The 14,308-nt window shown below is 34.8% G+C and overlaps 1 protein-coding gene across 2 annotated transcripts; it reads left to right on the plus strand.

Moving 5' to 3' along the window:
• Positions 1 to 627: 627 nt before the first annotated feature.
• LOC107812036 (U4/U6 small nuclear ribonucleoprotein Prp31 homolog) lies at positions 628 to 9,578 on the plus strand. 2 transcript variants are annotated; one of them, XM_016637060.2, is made up of 9 exons: positions 648 to 773; positions 1,072 to 1,170; positions 3,081 to 3,146; positions 5,448 to 5,579; positions 6,016 to 6,908; positions 7,055 to 7,125; positions 7,613 to 7,715; positions 7,869 to 7,944; positions 9,272 to 9,578. In XM_016637060.2, the coding sequence occupies exons 4-9, from the start codon at positions 5,475 to 5,477 to the stop codon at positions 9,377 to 9,379; spliced, it is 1,356 nt and encodes a 451-aa protein (XP_016492546.2). In that variant the 5' UTR covers positions 648 to 773; positions 1,072 to 1,170; positions 3,081 to 3,146; positions 5,448 to 5,474; the 3' UTR covers positions 9,380 to 9,578. The 2 variants fall into 2 exon arrangements, with proteins under 2 accessions (XP_016492545.2, XP_016492546.2); XM_016637059.2 differs by lacking the exon at positions 1,072 to 1,170 and having other exon boundaries at positions 628 to 773.
• The last annotated feature ends 4,730 nt before the right edge of the window (positions 9,579 to 14,308 follow it).

Consider the following 14,308-nt stretch of genomic DNA (forward strand, 5'->3'; position numbering starts at 1 on the left):
AAATGCACCAAGGTCCTATCCTCAGACTTGGAATTAAACTTTGTAAAGCAAAGTTTCAGAAAACAATATGTGTGCACCTATATCAAATTAAAGTGCAAAATCTTCATATTCTACTTCAATAAATAAGATAAAAAGGATTAACAAAAAAAATAGAACATCAAAATAGTTATTGAAGTACATATCTACAAGATTGAGAAACACCTTTTTGAAAATTTTATTCAAAAAAAACGTATTTTACAAAGTTACTGATTAACTACCAGAGATTATTCCTTGCACTTATAGATAATGTTGCATTGGAATTTTGTTCGACACCACTTCTTGCAAAACTAATTCTTAAAAATTGTATGTTCAAAGTCTTTAATTTTTTTGGCAAAGAAATTTTTGCAATTTTTGTTTTTGTTTTTTGTTTTTTGTTTTCGGAGGTCGTCTTCAAACTGCATCAATTTTTGGCACACTTTCAATAGAATTTAGGAGTTTTTTTGGATTTTAATGGTATTTTTTTTAAATTTTATTTTGATATAAAAAATAACTAAATTTTGATTACTTTAAAATTGTGCCTAATTCTTAAATTAGGCTGATTTTTTTCTCGAAAATCCATAAAGGGCTTCGGGTAGTGGACCTACCGGCCCACGAATTTAGAGTCGGCACTTATTTTTGTTCAATTTCCTCTCTCTAGTTCCCTGTTCTCTTCAGAAGATTATACTTGCACAATTTTAGTGTTCTGCAGCGAAATTGTCAAGTGTACTATCGGTACTTTTGCACGAGAGACAATGGTAATTAGCCAATTTCCTAAATTCATGTTTTAGAGATTTCTATTGATTATAATTTTTATTAGGGTTTCTTAACGGAGCAGTAGTCTGAATTATTGGGTGTTCGTGTTTAGGTATACGTAGGTTATGCCCATGATCATATTAATTTATTGAAATAAATTATAGTCCTTGATAGTGCTTTACAAAGACTGGTTTTTGGTGGTCAGAAATCTTCCCTTGTTTAATTTTGTTTTCTGTTGTATTGGTTTTTGTTTTTTGATTTTTTTTTTTTTTTTGCGTTTTTTTTTTGGTTTGATTAAAGGAGGCATGTTTGGAATATCATGAAGTTCAGCCTGAGCATAGATGTATGCTCATTGTATACGTGCTTCGCGTATTTGCCTATACGTTTCTTTTTGGATAGGTACTGATATTGTTTAGTTCTGAAAATTTTTCAGTTGCTTATTCTAATAATTAGATGCTCATGATTTTGTATTGTTATTTAAAATAAATTTGGCTCCTTATATCTTAGGTTTACCAATCTGAGATTTTGCAGCGTGCTAGCACTTAGTTTAGGATTTGTTTGAGAAGATGTCTCCTTCTCTGTATGTCCCCTTTGTTTTTGAAATGAATTGCATCTCGGACACCCAAATACATCAATGCTTCTACTTAGAGGGAAAACTAATGTTCTTTTAAGAAACTGGAGTGGTTTGGCATCATGCAAAGCAAAGTGAAGAAACTTTCTTCCGCAGTCTTCTTAGAGCCTGGACTTGGAGAATGAGTCCTTTATGTCGTGCACAATATATGAGCCCGAAGTTTGTTTCAGCACTTCAGTTGTGATTTTTAGCTAATGCACTTGAGTTTAGTTAGCATCCGTAATAGCGATATCAAGTGTTTCCTATTATTTGGCTTAATCATGAACAATTTATCTCCCTTCTCTCTCCATGTCATTCTATCCTCTCCATCATCTATTTGTTACTCACATAATGTAGCAAAAAGACCCCAATCTCTTCCTGCTTTTGTCCTTAATAGTCCTCCTAAATATTACTTTCATTTCATTTTCATTACTTATACTCCCTCAAATGGTGACACACTCATTTGTGTTCTTGTTAGTCACAAGTTTGTAACACTTGCAGGATGCTTTTGCAAGGGTCATGTCACCATGCCACTTATCCATCCAGAAGCTAATTTTCATCTTGTTATCCACTACTTAGTAAACATACGATAAGAATGAATATGCCCCCTTCATAGGCACCAAGGGTGTGACTTAGTAGTTAATCAAGTGGGTGAACACCATAGTGGACTAGGTTTCAAATTCAGTAGAGACAAAAAGTACTACTCCTTCCGTCCCAATTTATGTGACACTCCTTCCTTTTTACGTCTGTCCCAAAAAGAATGACACCTTTCTCTATTTAATGAGATGATTTATAGCAATAAAATTTCTATAGCTTATTTTAGACCACAAGTTTCAAAATTCTTTGTTTCATACTTTCATTCTTAAACTCCGTGCACAGTCAAACACCACTACATAAATTGGGACGGGGGAGTAGGTGATTTCTTCCTATCCTCCTAAGTCATGGTGGGTAGTAGGTACCAATGAAATAGTCTAGGTGCGCACAAAGTGGCCCCGACAACACCATTGTCAAAAAAAAAAAGGAAGTATGTCCTCTTTATTATTCCTTTCGACAAACCAACTCCATGCGAATTTGCAATTTCTTCCTATTCCCTGACCAACAACAATATTATTATATGTATCCATTTTTCGATGTGATACAATGTGCCGTGTTGAATTGTGCGAACACCTCATAAAAGTTTAAGCCATTAGCAATGAGGCACTATTGTTTATTTATATTAGGTCTTGGTCAAGTACACCATCACCCTTAACATAAAAATATTTTCATGTGTTTGACTCTGGACAAAAGAATTATGCCCGCACGGAAGCAGTTTGTTAAGACATATTCAATACAATAACTTAAATTCAATGCCTTTGGTTGTTCCGATGCCATTTTGAGTTGTGTGTCATCCCTCTAAAAACTAAAGACTTTAGTGTTTATATTCAAAAAAAATAAAAAACCTAAGGTTGTTAGAGTGGAATACTTATATTTATTTGATTATATTGTAACTACTTGCTAGCAAGAGAGATGCACATTATTAAAGGGGTTGCCTACTCCCAAATATGGTGATAGAGAATATTTCCTTTTCCATTCTGTTCCCTGTGTTCTCTGTATGTATGACAGTTGTACTGATTGTGCCCTTGACATGTCTTTTTTGATTTTCTGGTGGATTTTCTTATGTAATTAATGTCTTCATTTGATAATATTTACCTGGTTGCAGGCAACTCTTGCTGATTCTTTCCTGGCAGATCTGGACGAGTTGTCCGACAATGAAGCTGATGTTCTTGTGAGTTCATCTTTTTCACTTTTTGCCACTCATTAGCCATCTCAGTTTCTTCATTTTCTGTTTTCCTCCCTATTTTTTCTAGGGAAAGAAACACAACTAATACCACCTGCAGACCCTTTTTACATAATATACCCTAATTATGGACATTACATATAGGATTCGATAGCTAATTACATGGTATAACAAATCTAGTCAAAGTTGACTCTTGGTTTTTCCAGTGGCAGCGTATATCCTTATAACTTAGCCTTTATTAGGTAAAAGTATCTTTAGCCAATATTGCAATTTGTTTCTCTCATCCCGCAAAACACAAGACATTAACCAATCTCTATCATCACTCCACTTTTTATGAAACTGCAGTATTTAATTCAGAACTATAGTATTCAATTCAAAAATATAGTAATTCAAACTACATATTCAGTTCTATTCAATGCAAAATTATTCAATTCAGAAATACAATATTCAATTTGAAACTACAGTATTCAATTTAAAAATACAATATTCAAACCAAAACTATGGCATTCGGATAAAAACTATAGTATTCAATTCAAAATCAAAATATTTAAATAAAAAGCTACAGTATTCCAACAAATATTCAATCGGAGAAATCGAATATAGAAGAAGATGATTGGTTGAATACAAAGTCAGTAATTGTATATCTATGGGAGAGAAGGGATACATAGAAAAGGTAAAAGCCTGATCTAAATCAAATATGCAGAGAGATCTAAATCAAATTGAGTAAGAAATTGTGAGAAGAGAGGGGGAGAGGTGAAAAAAAAAAGAGTGGAGAGAGAGAAAAGGTAATAGATAACAATTCCTTAAAATGTGGGTGTACATATATTAGATATATATATATATATATATATATATATATATATATATATATATATATATATATATATATGTTAGGATGATATACAAAAATGTATTAGAAGTTAAAAATGGATAAAAAGAACTTGTTTTGGGTACTGGGGAGTTTCAAGTATCTTGGATCTATAATACAAGGTAACAGGGAGATTGATGAAGATGTCACGCATCGTATCGGAGCAGGATAGATGAAGTGGAGGCTCGCTTCCGGTGTCTTGTGTGATAAGAATGTGCGGCTGAGAACCCTCAGGGGTTGGCCTGGTGGCAATTGACTTGAGCCTTGGGGTTTGCTCCCTTTCAAGGTCTCAAGTTCGAAACCCACTGGGTGCAAACATTTTCTGAGGGCCATCGGACTGGGTAAAACCTGAATTAACCGTGGATCACTTGCGGGAAACTCCTTGCCGAAGGCTTGTGCACCCCCGGGATTAGTCGGGGCTCTTAGAGACTCGGACACCCGGTGCAAATAAAAAAAAAGAATATGCTGCTGAGACTTAAAGGTAAGTTCTACAAGGTTGTAGTTAGACCGACTATGTTGTATGGAGCAGAGTGTTGGCCGGTCAAGTACTTTCATACCCAGAAGCTAAAAGTAGCTGAGATGAGGATGTTGAGGTGGATGTATGGGCATACCCTGTTGGATAAGATTAGAAATGAAGTTATTCGGGAAAAGGTGGGAGTGGATCCTGTGGAGGATAAGATGCGGGAGGCGAGGTTGAGATGGTTCGGGCATGTTAAGAGGAGAAGTATAGAAGCCACAGTTAGAAGGTGCGAGTGGTTAGCCTCGGTGGGTAGCAGGAGGGGTAGAGGTAGGCATAAGAAGTCTTGGGGAGAGGTTATTAGGCGGGACATGGCGCAGCTGGAGTTGACTGAGGACATGGCCCTAGACAGGAGGGTGTGAGGGTTAAAGAATAGGATAGAAGGTTCGTAGGCAGTCGAGCGTTTCTTCTTGTCTTGCTCAGTTTGCTAGCATTAGTGTTAGTTTGATATCTTTTATCCATAGATGGCTATTGCTACCTAGAGTTTGACTTTCGATCTTATTTCATCTTGCTGTTATTCCTACTTGTTGTAATTACCTTTTCTTTTTCGATCGTTCTCTAGCCGAGGGTCTATCGGAAACAGCCTCTCTGCCCTTCCATGGGTAGGGGTAAGGTTACGTACATCTTACCCTCCCCAGACCCCACTTGTGGGAAAATACTGGGTTTGTTGTTGTTATTGTTGTTGTTGTTGTTGTTGTATGTGTACTGGGTGAAAGAAAAGTAAGTCGATGTTATATTGTGTTGACTGGTGTTTCCATAGGGCATACTGCGTATTCTATGATTAGTTTTGGGATTCTTGGAGCAGTAGAAGAAAATTGTGGGTTGAAGATGTGGTCCATACAGTTATCAAATTCCTTTTTTATCTTCCTACTCCGACTGAATTTTCTCCTCTTTATTTAACTAGGATGAGGAGAATTTTGATGCTGATCATATGGAGGAAGACGGAGACTTGGCAGACATAGAAGCACTAAATTATGACGATCTAGATAATGTTTCCAAGTTGCAAAAGTCACGTCGCTACATTGACATAATGCAGGTTGGTACATACCTTATGATCTTTCATGTGCTCACATCATCTCCCTGGTTATACTTATAAAAAGTCGCCCCAATTAAAACAATGTGGACTGCCCGTAAGTTTTTTTACATTATATTTTGTTGCCTAGCTGTTGATGCTTTTTTCTTCTTGGTTAAATTCAAGCTTCTTGTGTGCTTTTTATCTCTGATATTTTCTATTCCTATTATCTTTTCTCTTTCCTCATGTGTCATTTCTGCTTATGTATGTTAACATGGATGGACAAGTGAGATCACCCTTTTATCCCCTTCAGAGTTGAAATTAGAGGTTAAATGTCCCATGTGTTCACTAGAAATTTAGAGCTTTTTATTTTTTTTCCTCTTAGTCTTACCTCCAACTATCCCCTTTTCCTATGGTTGGGAGTAATTCTGCAAATGGTGATATGCTATTAATGCTGCAGAAAGTTGAAGATGCACTTGAGAAGGAGTCTGATGTCACAAATAGAGGTATTGTTCTCGAAGATGATCCAGAGTATCAGTTGATAGTAGACTGTAATGCCTTATCAGTTGACATTGAGAATGAAATTGTTATAATCCACAATTTCATACGCGACAAGTATCGATTGAAATTCCCTGAGTTAGAGTCGCTTGTTCATCACCCAATTGATTATGCTCGGGTTGTTAAGAAGATTGGCAACGAAATGGATCTGACTCTTGTTGACTTGGAAGGATTGCTACCCTCGGCTATCATCATGGTTGTCTCTGTTACGGCATCAACTACCAGTGGCAAGCCATTGCCAGAAGATGTTTTACAGAAGACAGTGGAAGCATGTGATAGAGCCCTTGCTCTTGATTCAGCAAAGAAAAAGGTTCTTGATTTTGTTGAGAGTCGAATGGGATATATTGCTCCCAATCTTTCTGCTGTAGTTGGGAGTGCAGTTGCTGCAAAACTTATGGGTACTGCTGGTGGTCTCTCGTCATTGGCAAAAATGCCTGCTTGTAATGTCCAGCTTCTTGGTGCCAAAAAGAAGACTTTAGCAGGGTTCTCCACAGCAACTTCCCAATTTCATGTGGGTTATATTGAGCAAACAGAAACATTTCAGAGTACACCTCCTTCCTTGAGGATGCGGGCCGTTAGACTGCTGGCAGCAAAATCTACATTAGCGGCACGCGTGGATTCAATCAGCGGAGACCCGACTGGAAAAACTGGAAGAACTCTTAGGGAAGAGATCCAGAAAAAGATAGAGAAATGGCAAGAGCCACCTCCTGCAAAGCAGCCAAAGCCTCTTCCAGTTCCTGATTCTGAGCCTAAGAAAAAGAGAGGTGGTCGTCGGCTGAGAAAGATGAAGGAAAGGTACTGGATGTTTCACTTCATCTTATGTGCACTAAAGTTTCCAGATTTATATATTTATCTATTTATTTTTAATAAGTTTCCAGAGTTATATCTGGTTAAGCACATGTTTTTTGCTTGACATACATGTTTTCGTGATATTTCATCAGATATGCTATCACGGACATGCGGAAGCTAGCAAACAGGATGCAGTTTGGAGTACCTGAAGAAAGCTCCTTAGGTAATAACAACTAACTCAATGCAACCCCTTCACCTTCCAAATTAAATAGAAGTCCCAAAATGAGAGCAAAAGATGAAATGGAAAAGTTTGGTATTGAATAAATGGTTTCATTTCTTAAGTTGCTTGATGCAAAATAGAGTACATAACTCCTGCAAGTGAAATAATTGTTCTGCGCTTGGTAGTGAATCTGGCTGTTTGATTTCCAGAACTTGTTGAAGCAAAAATTCTTGTCCTTGTGTTACCTATTCTCAGGAATCCTTTTCCTTTGGGCATTCTAAAGACCAAGTATATAATGTTAGCTAGTTAGTACTAGTTACAACTTCTTGTGGGTATTCACAAAGTTAATGGGATGAGAGGACTCGAATCTAATCTGAGATAACTGTTGGTGCTTTTTAATTTTGTTTTTCAGAATTCCAATCTGTTTTTTTAAGTATAGATCAGGACTGATGTTGCTCTTTACTTCATATTCGATCTTTCCTGGAATTAGGGGATGGACTAGGGGAGGGCTACGGCATGCTTGGTCAGGCTGGAAGCGGCAAGTTGCGTGTATCAGTTGGTCAAAGCAAGCTTGCTGCCAAAGTAGCAAAGAAGTAAGTCTCTCTTCTTTTGTCTTTTCCCATAAAGGTTCTCACATTAATGACCAGTGAATTTTGCAGTATATGGGGCTTGCAGCAATCGTGTTATTAACTTATCCTGTCTCTGTCTTACACCTCTCTCTTTCTCATTGCTCGACAATTTACCAGATTCAAGGAGAAGAGTTATGGAAGCAGTGGTGCCACATCAGGGTTGACTTCAAGTTTGGCCTTCACCCCAGTGCAAGTAAGCTCTTTTTACTGTTTAATTACTTATTGGTTTTGCCTTCTTGTTAAGCAACTATTATACACGAGATTGTCTAAAGTACTGCATGTGGAGTCGGAAGGCCGAGGTTTTTCGGCTTTATGTTTCATGTCAAATTTTTAGGTACTTTGTACGATTGTACTATGAATTATTGTAAAACTGCCCCTTCCCAGCTTATTACTTTACCGTTCTATGATTTCTGCCGCTTCAGTCTTGGTGTAGGTTCTGTTAAATGAAACCTTTCTTTTGATCAACTAGTTATTCCTGAGTCATAATGAGAGGGGCATCTTCAATTTTACAAGCAAGGAAAAACCACGAAACTTACATTTGTTGGTCTTTGTTCTGTACTTTCTTGGATACTGCTGTTTACGTCTAGTGAACAAGAGCAGCAATAACAACAACCTAGTAAAATTCCACAAGTGGGGTCTGAGGAGGTTAGTGTATACGCAGACCTTACTTCTACCGGAGGAGTAGAGAGGCTGTTTCCGATAGACCCTCGGCTCAAGAAGACGAAAAGAGACAATAGATCAGTAACATCAACGTCTAGTGAACAGGAACGTGTCCTTTCTTGTCTACAATAATTAAAAAAAATTACTTGTCGGAGAAAAGTTGAAATAGTTCATTTATCAAAAGGTGCCAACCCAACTACTAAGTTATTTTTTAGCATGCAATAAAGTCTTATCTGTAATCTGATAACTTACCCCTGCCTCCACTAATTAGCAGCTGGTATTCTCTCATCCGGAATGATTAGCAAAAAACTCCTATTTACTTCACAATACAAAATTAAAATTGTGTTGACCTTAACTTCTAGGTTTTGGGGTCTTGCTTATGACATTCACAAGTGACATCAGGGATTATTGCCTAAGTGAAAAGATTTGTTGTCAATGGAAACACTACAATATTAATGTATCAATCTATTTATCAATTTTTTTTTTTAATGTATCAATCCATTTGATCCACCCTAAAAATATGACCCTACACGCCTATTTAACCCCCCTAGATGCCAGGAATGTTCTAAGAATGCTCCCAGTCAGTTGGGGAAGGCTCAGCCGGAATTATATTGTAATATGGTTCCCATGAATCTTTGCTAAATAATATTGAATTGTGGGCGGATGGGGATAAGCTTGTAAACGCGTGCACTTTTGAGGTTGCCCTTTTGAACTCGTAGTGTCAGTCTCTGATTTGGTTATTTCTTAAGATTGTGTTGGTCTATTTCAGTCAAATCTTTTTGTCCCCCTTCCTCTTATTCTGTTTCTCTATACTTCTCTGTATTTTGTGTTGGTTTTCCTAATACTAACTTTTATGTCAGGGGATTGAGCTATCAAATCCTCAGGCGCTTGCAAATCAGCTTGGCAGCGGAACTCAAAGCACCTATTTCTCTGAGACTGGAACGTTTTCAAAGATTAAGAGAACATGAAGCAAACCTAGTGGCCCCAGTGTCCAGTATTCTTTCACTTTCAGTACATTAAGCCTCTACTACTGAAAATGCAACCTTTTGTCCTTTCTTCGTTGTGCTTTTGATAGAAGAAAACACCTTGCAAATTGTTTGATACATCAATGTAACATATTTTTTAGCTTTATCAATATCAGAATTAGCTAGAGACTGCTAATTTTGCTAACCTTTATTCCCAATTGTGTTATTGCTTGTCTAACTAATTTTAACTATTGTCTTTGGTTAGCTATTGAAGAGCATTCAAAAATCGAAAAACCGTGGGTACAGTACTTTCCTTTGCATCAGCTTCTGTGAACTGATGATTTAGTAGGAGTTAGACAAAAGAATTAAGCAGAGGTTCTCCCTCGTGTGTGCTGGTCATGGCTCTAACTTTGTGATTTCTTCTCAAGGGCGGGGTCTTGTGTTTAATGAGGTGGGTTGAGAATTATGAGGTTCAGGTTTAATTTTGGCAAAAACATTGGGTGATTTTTTTTATATGTCCAAGTCTTGGTAGATAAATTTACGGAATACCTTGTTGGAGGTAGCAGGACCCTGTGAAATCACGATTATCAAAAGAAAAAGGAGTTGTGATAGGACCAGTCCAGTGTAGAACCAACCACCAGTCCAATGTAGAACATAGATATTCGACTGGCAATAGGACCACACTATTGAGGTATGACCAAAAGCATTGTGCAAAACCACTTTAAGAATGGTGATGATGAAAGTGCAAAACCAATCATATGCACACGCAATTTATCTGATTGGACCTCGTACACGAAAGGCTTATGCATTTTTCCTCGTTTCATAATTGAAATTTGTGGGGGGGGCCCCCCACCCCCCCTCTTATTCATTTTGCTTCTTTCTTCACTATAAAATGGGGTGTATTTGAGTCGCAGAACCAAATCTAGCAACCGAAAATAAAAGCACAATCTACTAAAATCTTCTAACTTTGGTTCAATTCAGACATTATCTATTAATTTTTAACCACATAAAATAGATTTTTATTAACTACTCATATAAAGAGTATACTCTAAAGTATTAATTTTTTTTTAAAGTAAAAGCATTTTAAAAATATATGAAAACTTATAATCTAAAATATTTGATTCGCAAATAATAGTAGTGTCATGTAAAATAAAACAAAAAAATTATGAGTTTAGTCGGCATTGACAATGGGTAGGAGTATGATGAGTAGACACCTTGAATAGGACTTGAATTAAGTGGGGGAAAAATTTACGATAAAGGGTGTTCAATATATGTTATATACCTCTAATACCTAATATTTTATCTATATATAATGTCTAATTTTTCGATGATTTGACCACCCTTAAGGGAATGTAGCTTCGCCCATGTATGTTACTTGGGGCGGAACCAGGGGATGGAAAGGGGTTCATGAAATTCCTTCGCAAAAAATTTATACATTGTTTATACGGTCAAATATATATATTAAGATGTTTTATTTTCCTAACTTCTTTGTGTGTTTACTTTATTTTTTTAATACTTTTTTAAATTTTCTTGATGAAAATTCTGCATTCGCTACTGAGTTAAATAATATCAAACTACCTTTACGTCCTCTGCAAATTGTATATAAACACACAAGTCTAAAGCAGTGAGTGTGCCAGTGTCTAAGCTAACATATCACCTTGTATATTTCAAACCAAAATTTCTTGGAGCTTATTTATGTGTGTATCCTTGTTATATATGGTGATTGAGATTGGGATAGGAAGAGAAGCAGTGAAGCAAGTAATGGTAAAGAGCACGCTAATTTTACACTAAAGCACGCCAAGAATAATATTTCTTCCTTTGTACTAGAGGGGGGTCCAATATGAAGCTATTACTATGGCTAGTTTTCTTAACTTGGTGACACATATTTTTCATGTCCCAAGTTGTTACATTTCACTTCTTGAACTTACATTAAGTGATCTCCCTCAAAATATTTAAATGTATTCTTTTAACAACTAAAAAGGGGAATGAAAACCAACCAATGTTGGTCAAAATCGACTGAAAATCGATCGACTCGTAGTGGTCGGTAAACATATGATCGGTAGAGCCAACCGACCGAATTCGGTTGGTATTTTTCGACCGATTCAATTAAATTTTACAAATTACCAACAAAGAAAAAAATCTGCCCAAAACACCGACCGAAGTCGGTCGGTATTTTTAATTATGTAATTATAAAAGGAAGCATCTGGAAATCGAAGCGGGGTTTGTACTGTGGCAGTATACTATCCTATCACTAAATCATTGGTGCATTTTGGTTTTAAACTTTTTTTAATACTCTTTAATTGCATTTTCGCGCGAAAATAATCGACCGATTTTGGTCAATTTTTTAAATATTTTTAATTTATTTTAAATAATAAACCAACCAAAGTTGATCAGTTTCTTGAGAAAAAAAATTTGCGGGAAGCAAAAATATTTTGAAAAGCCGACCGAAGTCGATTGACTTTTTGCCCTTTTTTTTGACCGACAACGATAGGTTTTGGCTGAATTTCTAATAGTGTTTCTTACGTTGAAATAAGGAAAATTGTTATGATACCTTTTTGTAGTTTAAATCCCTGGTATTTTAAAGATAGAAGGAAGTTGTTGTTCGGTTAGTTCTAAAAGCTTATCAAATTGACCTTCGATAAGTAAACGTATAAAATAATTTAAAGATAGAGAGGACAACACACATGAGTTTTTGAAAGATGTTACAATAATTATTAACTTCTCTAGGAGAGAAAACAAGGCACTAAATATGAAATACTTTAACTTATTACTATCAATATTGTACAACTAGTTAACTTGTTCACGCTTCGCGCGATTGTATATATAAATAAATAACGTGAATTTGTTAGTGATTATTTTAGAAATTAGTTCAAAATAAGAAACATGACAAATACTAAATTAATTTTCACTCATATCTAAAAATCATATCTAAACTCAAAACAATCAAATGTATAATTTTAAGTAAAATTGAAAGTATTAAAAAAATAACAACACTTGATTGAAAAATCTTCTAAAATCATAGAAAACTACAACAAAGTAAACACTTTTTCAATTATTCCCCATTCGTCAAAAATATTCTCTAAAATAACCAATAAAAAAAGAGAGGAAAGAACAAATTCCTCTTTTGGTCTAAATTTAAACAGGAAAGGAACTTATAGATTCCTAATCATAAAATTGAAAAGGATATAATCTATGCTTTAATCACACAACATAAATAACTTGTATCTTTCTCTCGATCAAATTAGAGTGCATATGATATTATAATAGATATAAAAAATAAACAGAAAAGTTTCAAGACTATGAAAAAGAACTTCTGTAATTTAGCCTCGAATTTGAATCCATTTAAGTTACTTTTTTAGGGGCTGAACATGTCATTTTCATAGACTATTTTTTAAATGTAATTAGATATTTTTGAGGCGCATTAAATGAAAGCTATATTTTAAATGAAACTGAAAAAAAGAGTTATCCGTATAACACAAATAAAAAAAAATTCATATAAGACTAATTTCTGGCTAAAGACTATGAAGAAGAAACATGAAACACGCTCTTCGTTTCGTTATGCTATTTTCTTTGGAAAAACAATTCAGTCCGAGCCATATTTTTCTAATTATGAACCTAAAAAATAATTACTTTTTCTAAATAAGCCTTTCTATCATTTAATCTCACAAGTTACATTTCTCTTCCATATAAATCTTAAAAGCAAATTCTTGAAAAAGAATCAGACTTATACATACTCAAGGTCACTAGTGATGATTACTGTAACAAAATTTACTGAACAATTTAAAAGTAGATATTCACTCTAATATGCACTCAAATAAAAGTTCCGAGGAACTGTTAAATCTCTCAATTGCTTTTTAGAAGTTAACGTGAAGAAGAATAGCCAAATTAGAAGATAGAGTGAATGAAGAAGATGAATAGCCAATTTAATTCCTCCTTCATATACATTATGCAAAGAGCATAGCAACAATTGAAGAGCATAACAAATACTGAATCATATTACCTGTGAAAGAGAAAAATCATGGACAAAAAAAAGCACATCAAGAACAAAAATCTTTACTTTAACACAATACTTCAAACCATACTTGATATACTTAAACGATAACAGGAAGTCAAACAACTAAAATAATAATCTATTAACATAGTACTCTTGTAAGCCCCCGTTAGCGCCAGAAATGTGAAACCAATTGGAAACATGCCTAAAAAATGGGGATTGACAACATGTATATGAAATCTATATAAATGAATTTATTGAAAAGGGAGATGTTACGGTGAATTAGGAGGTGAAAAGTTTGTAACTCATCTAAAATTATAATGATCCCATTAATTAGTTATTCAATCAATATGATAAATATGATTAAGATTTAAGAGCATTTAAGAATGGCTTTTGTGTTTTTTAGCACGTAAATGGAAGAAAAGGGAAGGAAAATAAAAAAAAAAAATGAGAAAAAAGATACTAAATATGTTTCTTGGGCAAAGAGAGATGCCAAGTCAACATTATTTTTCCCTCTTTTATACTATATATAGATATAGATTTCTTATATGATCAGATCATTTAAAAGATAATTATACATAATAAATGAAATAATTATATGAAAAATAATGCAATTAACCTTTTATAACATGCTAAATGCAATAATATTGAAATTTTTATTATACTACTGACAGTATGAGTTTCAATTTGAAACAAATGGAGCAAATTTTAAAATTTGGAGAGGTAATTCTACTATAAATGTTGGACTATAAACACATTTATAATTGTATATTATAACTTGAAATTATTAATATAAATTTAAAAACTTTAAATCTTGGATCTGTCTCTAATAACGTCATTCTCGGCTTTCTTGCAAACGATATCTATAATAGAGTGTAGTGTCACGTCCTTAGTTGTTTACTAAGTACACATGCGGCACTTGACAACTCACTCACGATTTT

Source organism: Nicotiana tabacum, chromosome 1 (genome assembly GCF_000715075.1).
Source record: "Nicotiana tabacum cultivar K326 chromosome 1, ASM71507v2, whole genome shotgun sequence".
Lineage (NCBI taxonomy): Eukaryota > Viridiplantae > Streptophyta > Magnoliopsida > Solanales > Solanaceae > Nicotiana > Nicotiana tabacum.

Coding starts and splice junctions, on each gene's coding strand:
- LOC107812036 (XM_016637059.2), top strand. Junction 7,716..7,868: donor GCTGCCAAAGTAGCAAAGAA/GTAAGTCTCTCT, acceptor ACAATTTACCAG/ATTCAAGGAGAAGAGTTATG. Junction 7,945..9,271: donor TGGCCTTCACCCCAGTGCAA/GTAAGCTCTTTT, acceptor CTTTTATGTCAG/GGGATTGAGCTATCAAATCC.